Here is a 23,207-nt window from a genome sequence, read left to right on the forward strand (position 1 = left end):
TCAATGAGTTTTGATGGATAGTGTGTTTCAAGATAGGTTAGTACAATTATTGTCTATACCTGTTTATGTCAGTGAGGTAGTGGTAAAAGACATACATTCTTCACAGTGGAGCAAGCATATAGAATTATTCAGATTCTTGATAATGAAACTTAAAGTAAATTGTTGTGAGAAATACACGGAACTGAAACAAACATCACGTGGCTTTAGAGGTCAAGGTCTTAAGTAACATCAAATATAGCATGGTATAGAATGTTCAAGAAAGATTAGGTATGACAGCAAAAATAGAATGTAAATTTTCAGTCATATGTTATCTGCACACAAACGTTAAACTCTGCACGATAATACCAAACATTATCTTTTCATTGTGCAATCCAAATCACGTGATATGACTGAAGTAGAACTGAATATCAACTCATTCTGGTATATAAGCGTTATGAAAGAAGAAGTTGCGCATTATTCAACATATATTCTTACGTGCTGCTAACAGTAATATACTATAGAAAAATGGATAATTATTCTCTCAACTGCTACTGTGACAAAAAGGTATTGCTGAAAAGACTTGAAACTAAAAGGAACGTTGAGAAAGTGCTGCCTCTCGTTGATGAGATATTGAGATACGTTCACTCCCGGGATAAACGCTTTCTGATACAGCCACTGAGAGTAGGTAGTTATGACACGCGCTTGAAAGTCGAGAAAGCGGACGAATTTGACTACAATGTTATCGTTGATATCGGCAAGCTGGTGTGGGGTTCAGGGGGAAAACGATACTATGGGTTTGGCAACACCAGGGACAAAGTAGTGGAGAAAAAGGGATACGCGTTGCCGGATCCTCCTGTTGGGCAGTACTTCACCCAAATCGCTCCAATTAGGAAGAAATGGGATGCCGACAGATTAAACGATGGAGTGGCGAGCATGACATTTGATGACGACATAGTCCCAATTAAAGTCAAAAGAATATTCAAGTCACTTGTTGGCGAAGCAGTCAACCAACCAAAGTTCAGAAACCTGATATCAACAGACAAAATATCGAGTTCTCCTGCCACCACACTATCTGTGAAGTTTAGTGACACTGGTTACCCAATCAGCATTGATCTGTGTCCGATGATTGAATCTCAGCTGGAATTTAAACCCGAATTTCACTGGCCTCGGCCAAACAGCCAATGGCCTTCGCAAGAAAAGAGGATGATCATAAAGAAAATAGGCGCGAATGAAATAGCCAAAGAGCCATTCTATTGGACACTGTCTTTCGCCGCTTGCGAAAAGGAACTTCTGGAAGGAATCGACATACATGGGACATGTCGAAAGAAAAGTCAACGAATCATGAAGAGACTGAAAGAGGACGTGTGGTGCCCACCTGACATGAAAAACGAACTGACATCATACCACCTGAAGAATGTGCTGTTCTGGGAATGTGAGGATCGTCCCTCTGAGACTGAATGGCAGCAGGAACTGCTGGCGGAAAGAGTGACCACTATGACGTATCGTCTTCTCGGCTATCTCCAGAGAGGAAACCTGCCACTGTACTTCCATACCGGAGTCAACCTGCTTTCCAGCAAGGATAAGGATGTACTCCATCAGGTAGCAACAAATATAAAGTCATTTCTCGATCATCCACAGCAGTATTTGTCGGTATAAAGCTCACACCTTTTGTTTGTAGACCAAAGAACCAAATCTGAGAAGTTAAATTTCGCTTGTTTAAAAACGGCTACTGCAGATCAATTTATTTTCTCATTTCTATGACGCTTTTCACAAATGATTCCCAGCCCTTTAAAACGTTCTCTATATTGGCGAAAACAAAACCTATTGTCGTAGTTAGAAAAAACTCGAAAATAAAATGATTTGCAGTATTCTAACGAAACATTAACACCTACTATAATCAGGTGTGTACCAATTATCATTATGGTATTTAGTATTGAAATGTATTCTACTTTAATAATCTGAGTCACACTACGTATTTTGTTTGCTGAATGATATATTTTTTACAGCTTTTACGAGGTGACAAATATCCAAATGAATGTTGAGTCTACAAATCGGATATCTTTTAGATGTAATTTTAGATGTAACATTGAATTGCAGCTACAGAATCCCAGTTTTCAGTTACTGCTTCGGTTATATAGAATACCTCAGCATAACGCATGTTAATACTTAATGTTACTCACATCTAACAGACATGTGAACACTTGCTTAGTTTACATCCCATTGTAACCACTATTATATCTTTGGTAAAATGATCTAAAATGACACCCCATCCACCATTTCTATAGCACTTTAAACACCACTGCGTTCCTTGATAAACGTAGGTTACGTCACTTTGGCTAAATGTTATTGTTTCATTACCTGTACTGTGTCAAATGTACAATTTTTCGTCCATATAAGTTCATTATAAGATCTGTTTTAACAAAAATACCAAACTTCAATGGCTCCAGTATAGGATCTCTCATCACATTCTGACAACTAATAGGCAAAACTTGTGTCCAGTCCACTTTGTAATCTATGCAACTCAGAAAGAGAATCGATCACTCATCTCCTTTGGGAATGTCAGGAAGTGCAAAACTTTTTACAATCATTTGAAACACTAACAGATTCTTTATTAATACCATTCTCAGCCAACAAACGGTCTTTTATACTTGGAATTAAAAGGAACAATAGCCCTAGCTTTAGAGTTGACAATGAAGTAATTCTTATGATTAAACTTTATATATATAAAACAAGATGCCTCCATGCTACTCTCAATATCAACGCCATTGTAAAGATTATACAAAATCACTATTCTGTTCAAAAATATATTTCAAATAGCAAAAACACGTCTTACAAACAAAATTTCACAAATGATTGGAAAAAATGGGAAAATCTTATCCAATTGAATATTAAATAATTATAATACTTTTTATCCTTGACAGTGCTGTCATATCTTTGTTTCACTGTCTTTAGCAAAAAATTTGTTTCAACATCCCATGGACTTCTTATGTCATTCCCCCCTCCCCATCCCTTATCTTCCTATTTCTGTTTTAATCGCTTTGTCTGTTTCTGTAATTGTAGAGAATGATTCAGTGAGAGAGAGCAATCTATGTATAATGTTAATTATTGATATTTCCTCTATGCTATCATTTAGTCTGGCTGTACTATGCTCTGTGTAATCTTTGACAACAAGGGCAGATAACAAAGAATCATCACCAGCTATTCACACCTCAATTATTTACAAAGGTTTTTTTTTTTTCCTTTTTTTTATTTTTTTTTTTTTTTAATGTGAATTACACTTTGTTTCGGCAAACAAGCAGAAGTTGCAACATGGAAAGGCTGTTATGTGGGGCGTATCTCGCTACTCCCAATCCATGCTTGCACTTCTGGTTTGGGATTACACTATTGAAAACATATAATTTTGAATAATGTTTGGGGATTAGGTGTGAATAGATGATGATGAGGCAAAACACTAATAATAATAAACAGCTCTGTTGTTGATCAGTGTATGATGTGATAATGAGGATGAAAGGTTGATGATGAAGTGGTGATGATGATATGATGATTACGATGCTGAATATGTGTTACTGCTGCTGCTGCTGCTGCTGATGATGATGATGATGACGATATGGTGATGATCATGATAATGAAGTGATGATGATACGATGATCATGATGATAACTATGTGATGATGATGACGATGATGATGATGATGATGATGATGATGATGATGATGATGATGATGATGATGACAGCAGTCATTGAGTTTGTATTATTATTGGGGCTTGTGAATGAAACACAGTAGTACATTGTATGTCATGTCAGCAAAGAGGAAAGAGTAGGAAATAATGAGTGCATGTTTTGAGTGAGTGTACATGGGTGTAGTGTGATGTGTGCCAGGGTGTGTATGTGTATGTGAGTCTAGTATATATCGTGTGTTGCATACCTTTGTAAAATCTTGAAAAACAAAATAAAAAAAAAAAAAAATCTGTTTTAACTCCATACAATGTTTCTCCGTATGTTGTATCATTAACTATATTATGATTTAAGTTACTACGACAACGGCTGATTCATCTACCTGCAGAGTTATGTCGTGTTTTGTAGATATCGTATCAGTTTGTAGATATCGTATCAGTTTGTAGATATCGTATCAGTTTGTAGATATCGTATCAGTTTGTAGATATCGTATCAGTTTGTAGATATCGTATCATTTTGCAGATATCGTTATTTTGATGATAATATATCTACATTAGAAATATGCAATCCACAATGGTGTATATGAAGTTTTCTTAGGTCTTGTTTGATGATCTTAAACATTTCATATTTGTTTGCGTTGCATCATAATCAATTTCTTCATGCTTGAATAAACATTTACAATATTACAATTGTGTGTTTGTTTATTGCAGTGCAGACTCAGTTTCCTTTTCTTTGGTAATAAATCTCATAAACGACATGACTCGTGTTTATATATTACTGTAAAAGATAAGACTGATATTGGCTAAGACGGCCCAGTTTTATTGCATATTAAAAAAATGACCAAGCACATTAGATCCCCGAGGGGATTTCAACGTAAACATGAAATTTTACCTCACCTTTGCAACCCGAGTGAAGAACCATTTTTTTCACCGGTCAGTCGTGGTCAACCCCTCAGTCAGTCATTCAGTTACCCATCCGCTCGATATATATTATCGATATATTTTAAAACGTATTGCATATTTCTTTTTATAGCATTTTCAACATTTTTGTTCTTGGTCCTTTTTAAAGTATGAATTTTGAAATTGAAGTTGAAACTTGTTACTGGAATTTCTATGGGATCAGTGCTAAAGCATTTGGTTCCCATTTGAACCTACAAACTTCACTCGGTAGGGTTTTTGCTCGTTGGTTTTGTTGACTGGTAAACATGAAAAGTCATTTCATCAGTATAAATTACTTTACCATCCTATTATGACCGTTACAGGATACTGTGTTGTCGATTCTTAGTGGTATTTATATTGCAAATGCTGATAAGAAAATACAGACATGTTTGTAAACTCAAAACCGAATTCCGGAAGGGTTATCGTTATCTGCCTCATGGAGAAAAAAACTCTGCTAATTTCGGTCAATCCAAACAAGTGATGTCCCGTTCTAATATGAGCAAACGGAAATACAATATTTCACAATGAGATCAATATGGCGACCCTACAACTTCCCCATAGTCTTAATCAAACCACACCTCATAAAGTCATGTTTTGAGACTATCTACCAGCTGTCGATATCTTGAATGCAAATCGTGATTATGGCAATAAGCTCTTGATTGAATCATTTCTGACAATTAAACACCATGTGTATAGAAGCAGGTATATTACTAACAAGAAATTAAATATTCAAATCATACGTTTTTACACCAAGTATTCAACTACATTTGTATGTCAGCTTATCATACATTTGGACGAAGTATACTTTTAACTTTTCTTGGAGTTGACTCGAACACACAACCAAATTAACTAATAATACATGTTGACATGCAGGAGTACACAGCCAACGTCTCGAAGATTTTAACGAAGTATACAACTTTTTCTTACAAACCTTTGAAGTAAGTTTCGATTGAAAGTGGTGTACATGTAAATGGAACCAACCCAATGGGCCTGCGTTAACCAATAGTGACAACCTTTAACTACTACGTGTAACGGACAGTCGGTGTCTAGACAGAATCAGCGTAATGGTTCTTATAAAACCGGCACAATTAAATATCCAGTGCTGTTGAACAGTGGAAAAGATTAATATAAAGCAACCAGGACAGAAAAACACAGCGTACTATGAAGCTTGACCAAATACATGAAGTGTTATGTAGCTACATATGGATGATATTGTAACATCAATTAATAATGCACAATGGAACGACACCTGAAAATCGATACAAACCAGCTGTTTTCCCTCATCGGAGACGTTTTCACTCACAATCAGTAATATTCAAATTTAACGTTAAGTAATCAAAGAGGTTTCTAAACAAGTATAGGCTCTGTTCTGTAAATTTGTTGGCTTGTCCACAAGCTCGAGTGGCAGAATTTATCATGCTGGAGTGATACCGTGATGACAAGTCTAGTTAACTTAACATTCTAAATATGATTTTCATGGCGAAAGCACTTAAGCATTTGCCAGACTTACTATTACTTTACTACAAGATGACTTATATAATAATGATAATTTTTTCAAGCATATATTAAAGCTAGATTGAGTTTCTTCGCCCTCTTGAACGATGTGTGGTACTGTTCAGAAACTGAAATCAGAACAGTACTTTAGATTTATCTCTCCTTTGCCGCGTGTTTGTCAATGGTTTTTATGGTTATATTTCTTAGAGGAAGTTTAGCATAGTCTGGTGAAAGTTTGGTTCGTCACTTTAATTATTTCATATCAAATTGTATCCTCTCTAACCACAACTACTACGGTACTTTGATTGCTATAGTCATGTGACCTGTGGCCCTTTTGTTAGTTATTCTGGATGTTGAGTAGCACAAGTAAATGTTCATTACGGGTATCAAATGGTCCGGTTAGCCCAGGAAAGGTCCAGGCAAAGTCCGGTCAGCCAAGGCAAAGTCCAGTCAGCCCAGGCAAGGTCCAGGCAAAGTCCGGTCAGCCCAGGCAAGGTCCAGGCAAAGTCCGGTCAGCCCAGGCAAAGTCCAGTCAGCCCAGGCAAGGCCCAGGCAAAGTCCGGTCAGCCCAGGCAAAGTCCAGTCAGCCCAGGCAAGGTCCAGGCAAAGTCCGGTCAGCCCAAGCAAGGTCCAGGCAAAGTCCGGTCAGCCCAGGCAAAGTCCAGGCAAGGTCCGGCCAGCCCAGGCAAGGACCAATCAGTCCAGGCAAGACGGTCCATGGAAAGTCCAGTCAGTTCAGGCAAGGTCTGGAAGAGCTAAACGCGGACCTACAAAATTGTTACAGTTGCTTTCCACTATATTTCAACACATGTTCAGACTTCCATTTTTTGAGGGACTGATTTTGAATGACAAACGCTAGACGGGCGACGGAATTATATTTTGAAGGTCCGACAGTCCAATGGTATTCGTTATTGTTTAATCAGAATGCTTTAACTTTTAGTTGTCTTTTCAACAAAAGGCTAAAAAATGTGCCCTTCTAGTTTCATAATCCTTTGTGTGTTCATATATGTAATTATCACATTATTATAATCCAATAAATTCACTCCGTTATATATTGGCATGTGATACAAGCGTAGCATGGCCTACCGTTTTTCATTTGATGTGCGAATCAGAAAATTGATTGAGATTTTATACTATAGACAATGACGCTACGTCATAGCATGATTGAAAATGTCGCTACAAATTGGTTGCCTCGGTTTGATTAAGCCCTTCATATTTTGACTTTTAAACCGGTCAAAATGTAAATGTTATGAATTAAGTGATTAAAAGTATCTTAACCTTGTTTTTATTTCAGTTTTAATTTCCGCTGTTAGGGCTTGCATCAAAAACTTCTAAGACTCTATTTTTTTTTATAAAATCTCATATGAAATCAAGTTTTAGGTCCGTGATAAAATGAATCACAGGGTCATCTCAAAACTGACATAGATTGATAATGGAAGATATCTGTGGTTTCTTTATATATGAAAATTTTATAAATAAATTTGTGGGTCAAACAATATCCTGTCTTGATGTATCCTGCCTAGATGTCGTAAATAAACTAATTCAAATTTCGTGAACACCATATTGCAATAAATTTGTGTTTCATCGCTAGCTTTCACGAAGATAACATAACAGTGATATTTTCGGGTTTTGGAGTATTGGGCCTTCGGAATAACGGGCCTTCGGAATAGCGGTGTCACCTCCATATATATAACGTTTGTGTTCACCCTCTGACAAATACAGACTGCTCCCCGTGATTGGCGTGGATTCATTATAAAACGTTACCACACAGTAGTGAAAGAAAGTGTATTTATTTCAACTGTCAGTTTTAGTTAAATATCCGATAAGCAGATGTCGCATAAACAAATACAAATATAAATCATGTGATTTAGGAATTAATAACCGCTCCCCACACTGGGAGAAAATAAGATGGCGGAAGGCGTACGTGACATCCCGAACGAACACATTGTGTGTCAGTTGTGTGGGTCTCATAATGACCTCCAGTTGTGCAGTAGGTGTAAGACGACTTGGTATTGTAGTAAAGAACACCAAAAATATGACTGGAAGTATCACAAGAAAACGTGCAAGAAAAAAACATACAGCGACTGTAAAGCTAACAGTGATAGAAACGACGGCTTCAACATGACAAGCGCGGAATTACAAACCAGAGTGGGCGAGGTCAACAACTCTGGTATGGAGTGTGTGGGACGTGACAATACCAGTGTATCACATTTAAAAACAAACACATCATTTGGTTCATCAACACACGCGAACCTTCCTCCGAAATGTGCCAAAGACGGAAGCAGCGGACCCCGTCCTTTTGCATCTCCTGGATCGAAACTAAGGGATAAGCTTTCCGGTGACTTTGAATCCCCGGAGGCGAAAAGTGGTGTACGTGAGAGCTCGGACATAGACGACAAGGATGTCGAAAACATGTCATTCCGTAGTATGGACTTATCTGATGAGGTTGTTCCGTCAGGTTCATATTTGGAAAGTTCAAATAATGATACTTTCATAACAGAGGGTAGTTCGGAGACGTTTATTTTAGAATCAGACGATTCAGCCTTGTGCAAGCCTGATTATAGCTCGGGCAAATCTGAACATTCCGAGAGTACCATGTACCCTAAAGGGGATGTAAATACCCGACAGACATACATATCAATTATAGAGAGCAGAAATAAGGCACTGGCCCAGTATGTTGTAAATTGTCTTAATAAATATGGTATCTGTGTTGTTGACAATTTTCTGGGTGAGTCTAAAGGACAAGAGATCTTGGAAAATGTGATGTCTTTGCACAAGTCTGGGACATTTTCAGGGGGACAGGTTATAGATCAGTCAATGAAATCTACTAAAAGAATTCGTGGAGACATTATTACTTGGGTAGATGGTACCGAACCAGGATGTGACAATGTGCAGTTTTTAATTTCCTCTGTGGATGCTGTGATTTTACAATGTGCAGGACAACTGGGACACTTTGATATCAATGGAAGGACAAAGGTAATCAAAGTTGGTGGTTTATGCAAAGTGAATGATGCCACTGTTGCTTAATGTTTCATTTTGTCTGTATAGATGTTATATAAAAAACCGATCTATATAACTATGCATGGGATTAGTAGATGTTATATAGGGATCAGTCACAGGTGAGATTTATACATTTATAACTTCAATTTTTCCAAAAGTATGATAAAAATCATCAGGATATGCAGAGCTATATACATGTATATAAGAAAATCCATCATATTTCTCTGAATTCCTGAAATTCTATTAAGGCTTTATCATTAATAATGAAAAATATTTGTGGCTAATTTTAATAATTATGGGAAAGATGGACAAGGCTTTTATTTTCAACACCTGCATTTTAATGCATTAAATGGTTCTAGCAGAGAATAAATTGCATATCAATCCCTTTAAGATTATATTATTGTTAACATTAGAAAACTAGCCTTTAACAATTAATAAAAATATTAAGAGCTTGTATATATTGTCAAAGCTAGCGATCTGGTCAGGTCATTGCATTAGAAAATATTTGATATGATCAAATACACCTATAGAAAATATAAAATACAAAAAATAGATTGCTTACCAATATCTATAAAGTTTTGAGTCTAAAATCTCCAAGGGCTGTATATTATGATTTCATTTGACTACAATAGGTTTTTTCATATATATATATTAAAAAGTAAGTATAGTGCTATACTGGAAACTAATTTCGGAAATAGGGAAACTGTGTTATTGTTGGCTTGCTTTCTCTCATACAATTACCATTGAATGTAATACTAATGCTATGAAACATGACATTTGAACTTTTTAATTATTTAATTCTTTTCTGATGATTCACAGTTGACTTTATGATAATAAGCTGAAACTAAAATATCTATGATACTACAGGTATTTTTAGGATACTATATCATAATGGCAAAAGTGTTTTTTTGGATTCTGAGACTTCATTTCAATATAAAAAAATCATTATTTACTTGATCCCAAATTATGGTTAAAGAGTAAGTTCTTAATTCAATCGCTTCAAAAAACTTGATCAGTTCTTGAAAGTTTTCATACTATAGTTATGATAAAGCCATGATCAGTTGTTAGGAAAAGCATGATCAGTTTGTCTTAGTCAAAGGTAGAGCAATTAACCACTGATTAAATCAGTCAATGGAAACGGCATGACTGGACTTTTTTTTCTATCTTTTTTTCTTCTGGAAATTTTGTTAAGTGTTTGAGAAAAAGTATCTACATGTACTTCCAATGTTAGGGCTATGAATAAATAAAAAAAATATTAATTTAAAATACTTGTTGCACAATGCTATTATTACTAAAGTTATGTAATGGCAATACCTACAGTGGTAGAGTATTAGGTTATATTGGGCACAAGACCACTCTTCTCAGTACACACATAATGACTGGACAAGTTCTTCAAATGATATTGTCATTCATTAGTTTCATTAGATCACAATACATTTCTCGAACGTTTTGGTGTAAATTTTTACGGACAATTATAGAAAAGCTGCATTTCGTTTTCAATAACTACAAATTTTACAGACTTTTGTCATGGTATTTTACCTGTTTGATCATGGGCCAGTTCATGTCATACTCACTGGGATATATATAGTTGTCTTAAATTGATGTTGTCAATGCTTTAGAAATAATTATGGTTCTTGTTGAAATTCCTGTTTTAATTTGATATAACTCTCAGATATATTACGTATATAAGTTATAGTCAGAAATGAAAACTGTTTATAACTTTTAGTTCATTGATAAATAATATTTTTAAAATGGTTTATCAAATTATCTATAACTATGTCTGGCTATTCTAGATTGCAATTATTAATATATCTAGTTGTTAGTATAACCGTTGATCATGCTTAGAAAGGGTGTAATCTGAACGAATTGACCAAAATACTGCATGTACCATAACACTAAATCAGGTGATTACTTCTGTTATAATACAGGTACCATTTGCAATTGATTCAGCACTATGCTAATATAATCATTATTAAGGATTTAATCATATGTCATTTAAAGCACATTTAACTTACATATACAGTTGAAAAATTGGATAAATGAACTTGAGAAAAATTGAAGAATTAAACTGTACCTTTTATGATTAATTTGTAGTTTTAGACCACCATCTGGATATGAATATTACAGTGTACAAGAAATTCACAAACTGGCGGCGTTCATTTAGGAGAGTAATATGCTAAATCATAACTACGCTACCGGTAATAAAACTACACTACCGGTAATAAAATGCAGATATAAGAACCAGTGATTGATTTTTATTTTTTAGGAGTTAGTGTTTTAGTAAGGGAGGGTATTGACAAAAATTGCAACACAAAAAATATCTATTGCAATATTTTTTACGGTAAAGTTGGAAAAAAATTGTGAGAAAGATCAATATTGACAAGGTTTAGCACTATTGCTTAGTAAAATGACTGATTCTCCATTTGATTGTTGAGCTGTGTTACAGTCATGAATAATAGTGTGACTTTTTGTGCCATGATTGATATTCCGTGCTCTTATGTAGGAGGCAAAATTTGCTGACAGGGACATTTATAAAGTGTTATGGGCAGCAAATATTTGAATATTGTTAGGGTTTGTCACAAGCGCATTTTAGATTTTTAAATATTTTTAGTCTGGTGTAGAGGATCATAAATTATCCTGTGCAAGTAATGAATTTAAATGTGTACCTGGAATTTTCATTCCAAGGTTCTGATCTGGAGTACTAAATGGAATGCACAAGATTGTTAGATTGCATACATGTACTGGAATGTTATAAGGTCTTTGATTAGGTGAAATGAACACATACTGCACTGCAAATCTTATGCCAAATTGCCATTTTAGAGATTTTGACTATTTATAAATTTCAATTTTTTTCATACTTTTGAAATTTCACAAGTTTTGATTTGTACATAATCATGTAACCAACAGAGATTATATTTTCATCAAAAAGAAGGTGAACAATAAAGAGTAGTCATACCTCTGTATTGCAAACTTGACCTTCGTGAAAAAATAGTAATATATGGCAGTACGCTTTTAAGTGTGCTTTTGTTGACAAATAATGAATTAAGTGAACTCATAAAATTCAGATCTTCCATCCTTTGTGCATTTTATTGGATTGTACCTGCAGAATGTTTACTGAACATGTGTTTTATACCACTGAGAAGAACGGAGTTAAATTTGCTGCTTGAGACTAACAAATACATAGCTTAATTTAATGTGTTAAATTTCTTGCAGGCTATGGTAGCATGCTATCCTGGGAAGGGCTCTCATTACATGAGACATGTTGACAACCCCAATGGTGACGGGCGCTGTGTCACCTGTATTTATTACCTCAACAAAGATTGGGAAGCAAAGGTAAGCTGTATGCAGACTTATCTTCCGTGCAGTATTTACAAGATAAGTCTGGACAACCTTCATGACAGTTTGTGGTCTTTTGCAAGAAAAGCATCATTAATTTAGTCACGATTATTGGTTTTTGATGAAAACAAATTCCATATTACCTTGGGTACCAATCAAGATTATGTATGAAACTGAGTTAAAAGTAAATTTTGGGCACAGAGCTGTTTGTAAGCCTTTGTAAATGAGTACCATGACCCTTGACATACTAACATTAAATATGATTGATCTTTTCACACGCTCATTTAATTGCGATTTTCCCACTGTTACAAATTTGCATAGATAGTAAATAATGGGCGATCCAACACTCCTAATGTAAGAATTTGCGGTAGTGTCTTCGGTTGGATCCTTAGGATTCAATAGAGTTCCTTACTAATAAAACACAATAAAACAAAAATGAATCTAAACAACACGAAGACTTTCTGTAAAGCTGTCTACATGTTTCGGCCGCCTGATGACGGTTGCATAGCGGCCGAAACATGTAGACAGATTTACAAAAAGTCTTCGTGTTTTATTATGTTTTATTAAATTTGCATAGTGAATAATGCTTTGGAAGAAAGTTCCACATACATGAGGATCATGTTAGTAAAAGAAAGCAATCCAGATCAACTAGCAATTCTCAGAAATGGTCTCCTAACACTAAGACATAAATAATTACCGTTTTCTGTGTCTATCTATTGCCTAAGCTAGTAGTTCTGGCTAGTGCCAACTCATGCGTGTCCAGCTTACGAGTTACGATACTGAAAAGTATATATATTTCAAAATGCCGATGTAGCATTTCCAACATTTGAAGTATCTCCAATACCTTAATTGAAGTTACTAGCAAATACTATCTACTGATTGATATCGGCAGGTTTCCATTCTGTTATATATGGAAGTTCAACAATTATATGATACAAACGGCTGATACTAATGCAATCGGATGTTTTCGTTTTTAATTTGGTGCTGACTGGATTTCCATAAGTACTGGTGAACCAGTATTACAGGTGAGTATTGTGTACGTAGATAATTTGTATATATTCTGGTTTGAATTATGTATAATTTAACCTTTATAATTGCAAAATTCCATCACAGTTTATTTATCATTTGTGCCATTTTCTATACTCACCTGAATCGTGCTCGAACACAAAACAAATTTTTTGCTGTTTCAATTTGAATACTTGTCAACAGTTTCAATCATTGTTGTTTAAACATAGGAGAGACATGTCCTGAGCATTTTCAGTAATATTAGAATCACATACACTAATGTTTAATTTTCGCTAGTTGGTCCATCATCACTGGTGTAATGAGAGATATTGATGGAAGTTGGAACCTATGCTTGAACACCCCCATTAAAATAGAAAATACTTACAATATTGACGTGATGTTGCTCTGTATATTAATATAAAAACCTCTCCTGCATCAAAAAAATACAAAAGACTATTTTCTTAATGGAAAATATTGTAAAAATAAACAGTGTTTTTTTGTATCGATCGGTCCCTGAAATAAAAATTCAGCACAAGTTTCACTATAGGATATTGTCAACCAGTATTTTGATTTGTAATATATTTTGTAAAATATGTCAAGTGAATATTTGATGTAATACTTTAGTTTTAGGTGAGATATGTAACTGATGAAGTATGAAAACTTGTTAGGAACCAACATTTATTTTGGCAGTTGTGGGATGTAGCAGGATTGGCTGCTCTATTGTCTGCTAGATTCAAATTACCACGGTAGTTAAAGAGCTTTTTATTAGAGGTAGAAAAGTGTCAATACACCCCATAATTATCGGACATCATGTGTGGACAAGTAGTTCGTTTTTATGGAACGAGTACCAGAAATATAAAAAGCACCATTCCTGTTTGAGTATCGCACCTGTTTTAGCACTAGTCATGGTAGTATACTGCACTGTATTTCCTTCCTATTCCCAATGAATATTTTTTATCACTTTCTAATGAAGTCCTGCTATGTTTGCAAGACTAGTGTACTATTTCAGTTAGAAATGAATGATAATTACATTATGCAATAAAATGTTTTGCTTCGTACATGTTCAAGCAATAGGGTTAATATTTATATATTTGAAAATCCTCCACCCCAACCTGAACCATTTAAAGTAAGGAAATTTTAAAAAGATGTACAGGAGAATAGTGGATTTCAACTTTGAATTTGACACAATATAGTTGTATAATGAATTCAACTTGATACAACTGTTTCATCCTATATGTATCTTCTGACAGTGATGCTGAGAATTTATACTGATAATGATAAGAACCTGAAAAGGTGGTGATCAATTTTATTCCTAAAACAAACCCAATATGAAAAGATAACTTCCTAGCTGTTCTATTGGTAGTTTGGTATCTAAATGTACAAGATAGGTCTGATTGAAATGATATGCACTGTAGCTTTCTGCTTATACAGTCCAGTGTAGGTTATATACACTTTAAATACTGTACTTCTTCATTTTGTTTTTTTGCACAAAACTTTATTTTTTCCATAACTGATTAAAAGTTTGTTTAGCAAGAAAGAGTTAAAAAAAAACTTTGCATTACTTTTGAAACATTTCACCTCAGAATAAAGTTGGATCAAGACAGCAGACTGGTGAAAAACAATGCAAGGTGAAGGATTTCACGGAAGATGAATAAACCATGCAGTGTTTTATATCAGTGTGACTGTGCATTCTTATCTTCTTACATACAAACCAGGATGTGAGCAGGATATGCTGAAATATTATGTAGAAGACTGCTCTAGTTGTCAGATTACTTCACATCTATTTTTCTTCACTTTTCGAGATATTTTTTATGAGTGATTGTCTACAGTGCAAACGACTAGTGTCGAATAAAGTAGTTAATCTGTTCCCTCTTATTTCATGTCATTGAGCTACATATAAACAGTCTGTACTTTAATTTTGCAGGAGACGCAACATCAAAACTTTGGCAGTAGTGTAAAACATGAAGGAGTGTACATTGAAATTCCATGCAGCACTGATGTATACAGACACCAGCATGTTTGACCAGATTGTGAAATATGGCTTCAACCAACGGAGAATTGATCGCTACTCAGGGTTTTCCATAAGAGCCGGTCACCGGCCAATTTGACCGGCTTTGATCATTTGGCTGCCTACACCAATCCAGTTCCGTAATAATGTTCCATACATGACTACACGTACATGGCAAGCCTGCCTCCTACTTTCACTACGCAGCCTACTACTAGCAAAATTATGGAAAACCCTGGCTACTATTATCAGCAGTAATGGCCTGTGGCATTCATGTGGCCTCATCAGCCTATAAAGGACACTGTTCCGGTATAAGTGCATATTGCCTGATATTTAAAGGTGGTCACCACTCCCCTGATGAAATATATGAGAACTTTCAATTTTCTGACATAAATAGTTATTGCTTGCAGTTGTCTGTTCCTGTTTTTTCAAACCATATTTGGAGATCCAATGTCCAGCTTCACCAGGAAATACTTTCCTAAAAATAGCGCTACCTCAAGCGTTGTTTAGAATAGTGACAATGTGTATTTAAAAGGAGGCTGCATCAACAAAACAAAGAGTGTGCCAAAATGTGGGGGAGTACTGATACTGTTATTATCACGGAACAGCCAGTTCATTGTCTCATACAACTGGATCTTGTGCAAAAATACTGAACAAAATATCTCTGTGTTATTGTAGACAATGCAATCACACACTTTATTGATACTGCTTTACTATACCTGGTTGACATCAGTACTTACCCAGAATCCAGCAGGATGAAGGCGAGTTTGTGTCAGTATGTGAACTTTGTGCGAACATTATGAGATTTGAAGGCTAAATATAGCTGCGTAATTAGCATGTTATTTAGTCAGACAAATTTGATTAGATAAGGATTTCTTTCATTAGTTATATACTAGGTAATCAGGCATTTTGTTCAAAACGACGTATTATATGTCTGTAGAATGATGTATATAAATGTATTGTGTAAATGATGTATTATATGTCTGTAGAATGATGTATATATATAAATGTATTGTTTAAATGATGTATATAAATGTATGTTTAAATGATGTATTATATGTCTGTAGAATGATGTATATAAATGTATTGTTTAAATGATGTATTATATGTCTGTAGAATGATGTATATAAATGTATTGTTTAAATGATGTATTATATGTCAGTAGAATGATGTATATATATAAATGTATTGTTTAAATGATGTATTATATGTCTGTAGAATGATGTATATAAATGTATTGTTTAAACAATGTATTATATGTCTGTAGAATGATGTATATAGATGCATTGTTTAAATACCATCTTTCGTCTCTGGGGTTATTAACACAAACAAAAATTACAATCAAATTATCACTGATGTTCAATGTCAGTATTGATGATTTTCAATAAATAATGACTCAACTCAGTTCTTGTTTTATATTTACAGCAACAAACCATGTCTTTGTTTCTTAACTTTATTTACATGTAGATGTTTGTATGCATGTATTTCGTTTTATGAGGGTTATAATTCATTTCTTTTCTTAACGAAGTTGTGGAAGACTACAGACATGAATCAGTATCTGAGGAGGAAGTGTCAAACATTTCTAACAAGTCAATAAATCATTGTTTTAATGTCATTCAGTAAAATAAAAACACCTGGTTTAATTACTGCCAGAGAAATCTGGATCAATAAGCTTATGACAAATTATACAAAATTTTTTTAAAAAGTAGCTTTATCCTGGTAGAAGAAAATGTTCATAAGTGGATTTCTATGCCTTGTCAAATACTGATTGTCACATTTTACTAAACATACATTTTGTTTTAAGACTCTGTATCTCAGTACTTTCAAAACTTTGATTTCTTTTTCCTTTTTGATGAAAATGAAACTTTTGTTGTTGAAAAAAAAGGTTTAGTACATCTTTTATGACAATTTACTGATATGTTGATGTCAGATTTCTAAGATGGCCGTCCCAACAAACTTTCAGAAATTAACAAATTTCATTTGTTTTTATGTCATTTATAATTTATGATTGCACTGATTCAGTTTTGAGATATTTGTTTTTTCTTGGTTATACTACTGCTATTTTAAAAGTGAATTCTTCATCTGTTCATCAGGTTAATGGTGGGCTACTTAAAATATTCCCGGAAGGCCAAAATACAGTGGCCTCCATTGAACCCAAATTTGACCGTCTGCTCTTCTTTTGGTCGGACAGACGGAATCCTCATGAAGTTATGCCAGCCTACAAAACACGGTAAGTATACAATGTTTATCATTTACATATGACTTGAAGCTTCTGGAACTTGGTAATGACCAGAGGAGGAGCGCTGAAATAGGATTTCCTTTGAGTCCAGTTTTAGGTCCATTTTCTAACGGGAAAGAATTCCCAAATAAAGAAACATATCCTGCATTTAAATGTGAGGGATGTTTAGCCAAGAAAAGACTCCTTGTCTTCTAAATGGCATTAAGTATGTACAGCACAGTTCATTAATTTAGGAAGAGGCTTGGATTAATATAAATACTGTACTTGGTATCCAGATATATATAAATTTGACAAGAATAAGCATCATAAAAGGTATTTGATACTCAAATTAAACTTGGTTCGTTTATTCTAAAGTAGCATAGTCCTAGTTGGAAAAATGTAATTCTTTGCTTTATGATAAAGATTTTTTACATGCAGATAGATGCATCTTAAGCACAGTATCAACTTTCTATTTGAACTTCTAGTCTAGAACTGCACATGTAATTTTGATCAAATTTGGTGGTGTGAACGGGACCAAGATATACAGATAGTTTAACCCTCTCAGTGTTAAAGGATAGAGCTTAATTGGGGAAAAAGTGGTGTACACATGTATATTCTAATGAAATTTGACCAAATGGCCAACAGGTACATACGTTTGTATAGTTTGTGCCCAATCAGAGGAAATGAGCAAAATATCTTAACCATCCTTGAGTCAAAGGGGTTAAGAGATTCCAGAATATTGGAAATTTGCTCTGGGCCAGGTGATCCACTTGTGGAATTGATTTCATTATTTTTTTGTACTACATGATATGCATTTTATCAGAAAATAATTATATTGGTATATGTTGTTAAATATTTTTATCTCATTTTTTTAAAATTAAACATTGCATTGGTTATGTTGACAGATATGCCATAACAGTATGGTACTACGATTCGAAAGAACGAAGGAGAGCTGTGAAAAAGTTTAAAGGTATGAATTCATGATTTGGGGATAAATTGGTACTTAAATAATTTGGGAAATGAGGAGTAGTGGCAATGTAGGCCTATATGGCCTCTTGTATACGTAGGTCTTAATAATCAGGAGACCATTAAGGCCCATCAGCCTAATGTTTATATAGGGAGATGTGTGTTGTTGGGTTTTTAACCCAGCGTCCAGCATCAAGTTTTCCATTTAAACCAAATTCTTCTCAATAACAAACTGGCCAGATGTCATGATACTTGGCTGGTGGGTTGCTGGGATGAAGCCTTACAATGTTCATGAAATGAAATAACTAGGACTTTTATTCGAGGACACAGGGGCCAAATTTGTTAAACTTTTAAACAACTTCTGATAACTAACCAAAATATGCAAAAGCGTATTATTTGGGTTAGAAGTTTTAAGAATTAATTCCATCAAATTTTGCCGAAAAAAGTGACCAAGACCCTTATTCAAAATCACAGGGGTCAAATTCGTTAAAACCTTCAAACAAATTCTAGTAACTTATCAAAAGGCGTAGAAGCATGGTATTTAGCCGATAGGTTTGTAGGATGAAGCCAGATCAAGTTTGCCAAGAAATTGACTTTGATCCTTATTCGAGGTCACAGGGTTCAAATTTGTTAAAACCTTAATACAACTTCTTCTGGCAAACCAAAGTCCAAGAAGCAAGATATTTAGTGGAAAGGTATTTCTATGTAAAACCCTGACAAATGTTGAGAAAAAGGGAATTGATATTTACCTACAATCCACATCAGGACTGCCATTGGCAGTATGTCGTGGAAATTGGTAAGAATTGATTGGATTGCCACTTTGAATGCCAATGGTGTAAGTGTTAATGTATTTGTGATAAAAATTGATTCTATTTTTAATGGACATTGAACACCATGTGAGCGATGCAGGCCCATTGCCCCTCTTGTTTGTCAGGAAAAGACAAGTCATCTTTACTACTCTGCGGAGTCTTGCCCATAGACGCTGGTTCCCAGCCTCTAAATATTGAAACCATATAGAATTTGTAAATGCATGATTACAGTGTGGTTAATAGCATTGTATTCTCTGTTCACAGGTAATAAAAACTCCAAGCAGACTTCTGTTCCTCTGATTAGCAGCCAAAAGTGATGAAATTCATTGTGTGTTTTGCTCAGTGATGGTGATTTCAAGCTTTCTGTGACAGCATTTGTATTGATAATTGTTGTCAGGAAGTACAACTCCTCTGTTTCTTTGATAAATGATATCGCAGAACAAATCCGTACCACACAGCATTGACTTCGGACTTTGATCAGGTTACTTTGTGTAATCTACTATGAACAGATCACTTTACATGCAGTTTACTATGGACAGGACTTTCTCCAAATTTTCACTGGTGCATTCTTGTGTTTTCTAGAGAAAGATAAACTTGTTTTATAACCCAGGAAAAGACAGAGGATGGCTCACACAAGCTATGAGTTCATTTCTAATAGTGGGGACATGTCACCACTATATGTTGCGTAACCATATAAAAGTTGGAAAATGTCATCAAATTTGATTCACATGTATTACGCCATTGGTGATGGTCTGACATGCACCTTTCAAGACTATAATTTCAGATATTTCAAAAAAGGAAAATGTAGGGAAAAAATATGTGATGTGGATAGAAATATCTCGCCCTTAAGATAAATACATTGTATTTCAAAATTTAGCACAAAGCTTTAAATTTTGAAACATCATTCTCATGTAAAAGATATCTCTCTCCACATCACACAGAGATTAAAGCTGTTTATCTATTACTCAACATACAGCTTATTGTAGACAGGTGATTCTTCACACAGATTAATGTGGACAACTGACTCGCCATACAGTTCACTGTTGACATGTGATTCTCCATAGTTACTGTGGACGACTTACTTGCCATACAGTTTACTGTGAACATGTGACTCTCCATACAGTTACTGTGGACATGTAATCACCATACAGTTACTGTGGACAGTTGACTTGCCATACTGTGAACATGTGACTCTCCATACAGCCAACAGTGTATGAGTGTCTCCTTACAACTTACTTTGGTCAAGTAACTCTCCATACAGCATACTGTGGTAAAGTGACACACCATACAGTTTACTGTAGACAGATAACTTGATATACAGCCCACACTGCTTCAGTGAACATGTGACTCTTCCTGCAGTTCACTGTGGACATGTGACTCTCGATACACCATAGTGTGGACATGGGACTCCCTACAGCTCACAGTGGAGAGCAGACACACCATACAGTTTACTGTGGACTGGTAACTCTTTAGGTCACTGGACAGATGATTCACCTTACAGTTTACTGTGGAGGAGACACACCTTACAGTTTACTGTGGAGGAGACACACCTTACTGTATACTGTGGAGGAGACACACCATACAATTTACTGTGGAGGAGACACACCTTACAGTTTACTGTGGACAGGTAACTCTTTAGGTCACTGGACAGATAATTCACCTAACAGTTTACTGTGGAGGAGACACACCTTACAGTTTACTGTGGAGGAGACACACCTTACAGTTTACTGTGGAGGAGACACACCTTACAGTTTACTGTGGAGGAGACACACCTTTCAGTTTACTGTGGAGGAGACACACCTTTCAGTTTACTGTGGAGGAGACACACCTTTCAGTTTACTGTGGAGGAGACACACCTTTCAGTTTACTGTGGACAGGTAACTCTTTAGGTCACTGGACAGATAATTCACCTAACAGTTTACTGTGGAGGAGACACACCTTACAGTTTACTGTGGAGGAGACACACCTTTCAGTTTACTGTGGACAGGTAACTCTTTAGGTCACTGGACAGATAATTCACCTAACAGTTTACTGTGGAGGAGACACACCTTACTGTTTACTGTGGAGGAGACAAACCTTACTGTATACTGTAGAGGAGACACACCTTACAGTTTACTGTGGAGGAGACACACCTTACTGTTTACTGTGGAGGAGACACACCTTACAGTTTACTGTGGAGGAGACACACCTTACAGTTTACTGTGGACAGGTAACTCTTTAGGTCACTGGACAGATAATTCACCTAACAGTTTACTGTGGAGGAGACACACCTAACAGTTTACTGTGGAGGAGACACACCTTACAGTTTACTGTGGAGGAGACACACCTTTCAGTTTACTGTGGAGGAGACACACCTTACAGTTTACTGTGGAGGAGACACACCTTACAGTTTACTGTGGACTGGTAATTCTCCATACAACCTATTTACATATAACTAAGCCCAACCTAACATAGAACCTTATCTGATCTATTCAGAGCCTGAGTGGAACCAACACTTAATCCAATGTGGACAGGTGACTCTCCATTCAGTTATTGTGGATAGGAGACTCACCATACGTCTTAATATGAACAGGCAACTCGTACAACACACCAAAATTTCTCTGGCTCTGCTAAGCTGATGCACTTCAAAAGTACTTCTGCTCACTGATTATTACAGTTTGTACCATGTTGTTTTGTTTACCTTTATAAGAGGAATTAGGTGTTGAAACAATTGACATGCTTTTAACATTTAGTTTGAAAACATTTTCAAGAATGAATTATCATCATCACTTAATCATGGATATTTTAAGCTTTACTTTCCTTGAAATTAAAGATACTTATTTTATCAAATGATGTGCTTTTGGTTTCACAACTTATTTTATCAAATGATGTGCTTTTGGTTTCACATATTTGTTTTACAGAAATGTTAATTTTATAACGGCAAACTGCAAAATGTTACAATTAATCTTTGAACCTTTATATACTGGTGTTTGTATAGAAAACAAGTGTTATATGATGATCGAAATTATAATATTTACAGTCAGATGCTCTCCTTGTACTTTTTTTGACTTTTTCCACACCTCTTTTATAAATGATACACATCCTCGGTGATCTACTTAAGGAACTACAATATCTTTCAATCTTTGAAATGTCTAGATACAAATTTTGAGTTTATATTGTTGCAGAGAGCAATTATTTTCTACTGTCCCTGTTGTATGGAGATTGACATATGTAACCTCAGGAATGATCCTTCTAGCATGTGACAAAATTAAGTGATGGAAATTTGAATTATTTTCCAGGAGAGAATATCTTATTTAATATAGACAAAGGACAACATTACCAATATAATGTGGATATTTTGGACAAAGGATTCTCTGTTCCTTAAAAACTCTTGTTACATTTATCTTTAAAACTTTAAATACTGTGATAGTACGTGGCATGGCAGAAGGGGAGATAATCTAGAGTACATAAACATTCAAGCAATAGTCAAATCTGTCTGTTGGTTTTCTTTCCATGATGTATATAGGTATTAACAAATATCGTCATGAGGTGATTTCACATTATGATAATGCTAACCCCTTATCATTGCAATACTTGTCTAATATAGTGTTAACTGGAATGAAAAGCTTTGCTGTCACATTGATTTTTCACACATTGTGTGAATGACTGTAATCTTGTACCTTTAGGTATAGGAGTTGTTCAAGATTTCATATTTTTTCTTTATACAAATTTGTTGAAGAATGCTATAATAAATTCTTATTAATATGCCAAATTTTGTGGAATGTTATGTTTTAAATATTCAT

General features: G+C 35.1%; 3 protein-coding genes across 3 annotated transcripts; all 3 read left to right on the forward strand.

Moving 5' to 3' along the window:
• The first annotated feature begins 504 nt into the window (after positions 1 to 504).
• Positions 505 to 1,635, forward strand: LOC132548563 (protein mab-21-like 3). Its single transcript, XM_060212426.1, has one exon. The coding sequence runs from the start codon at positions 505 to 507 to the stop codon at positions 1,633 to 1,635; it is 1,131 nt and encodes a 376-aa protein (XP_060068409.1).
• Positions 1,636 to 6,476: 4,841 nt separating this feature from the next.
• Positions 6,477 to 6,845, forward strand: LOC132548564 (basic salivary proline-rich protein 2-like). The gene has a single exon (XM_060212427.1). The coding sequence runs from the start codon at positions 6,477 to 6,479 to the stop codon at positions 6,843 to 6,845; it is 369 nt and encodes a 122-aa protein (XP_060068410.1).
• A 1,149-nt stretch (positions 6,846 to 7,994) lies between these two features.
• On the forward strand, positions 7,995 to 23,176 carry LOC132548551 (egl nine homolog 1-like). Its single transcript, XM_060212414.1, has 5 exons — positions 7,995 to 9,062; positions 12,300 to 12,419; positions 17,526 to 17,662; positions 18,556 to 18,620; positions 19,690 to 23,176. The coding sequence occupies exons 1-5, from the start codon at positions 7,995 to 7,997 to the stop codon at positions 19,740 to 19,742; spliced, it is 1,443 nt and encodes a 480-aa protein (XP_060068397.1). The 3' UTR covers positions 19,743 to 23,176.
• Positions 23,177 to 23,207: the final 31 nt, after the last annotated feature.

This window comes from Ylistrum balloti, unplaced genomic scaffold (genome assembly GCF_031769215.1).
Source record: "Ylistrum balloti isolate Yb309-2 unplaced genomic scaffold, AGI_CSIRO_Ybal_v1 Utg370018, whole genome shotgun sequence".
In the NCBI taxonomy this organism is placed as follows: Eukaryota; Metazoa; Mollusca; class Bivalvia; order Pectinida; family Pectinidae; genus Ylistrum; species Ylistrum balloti.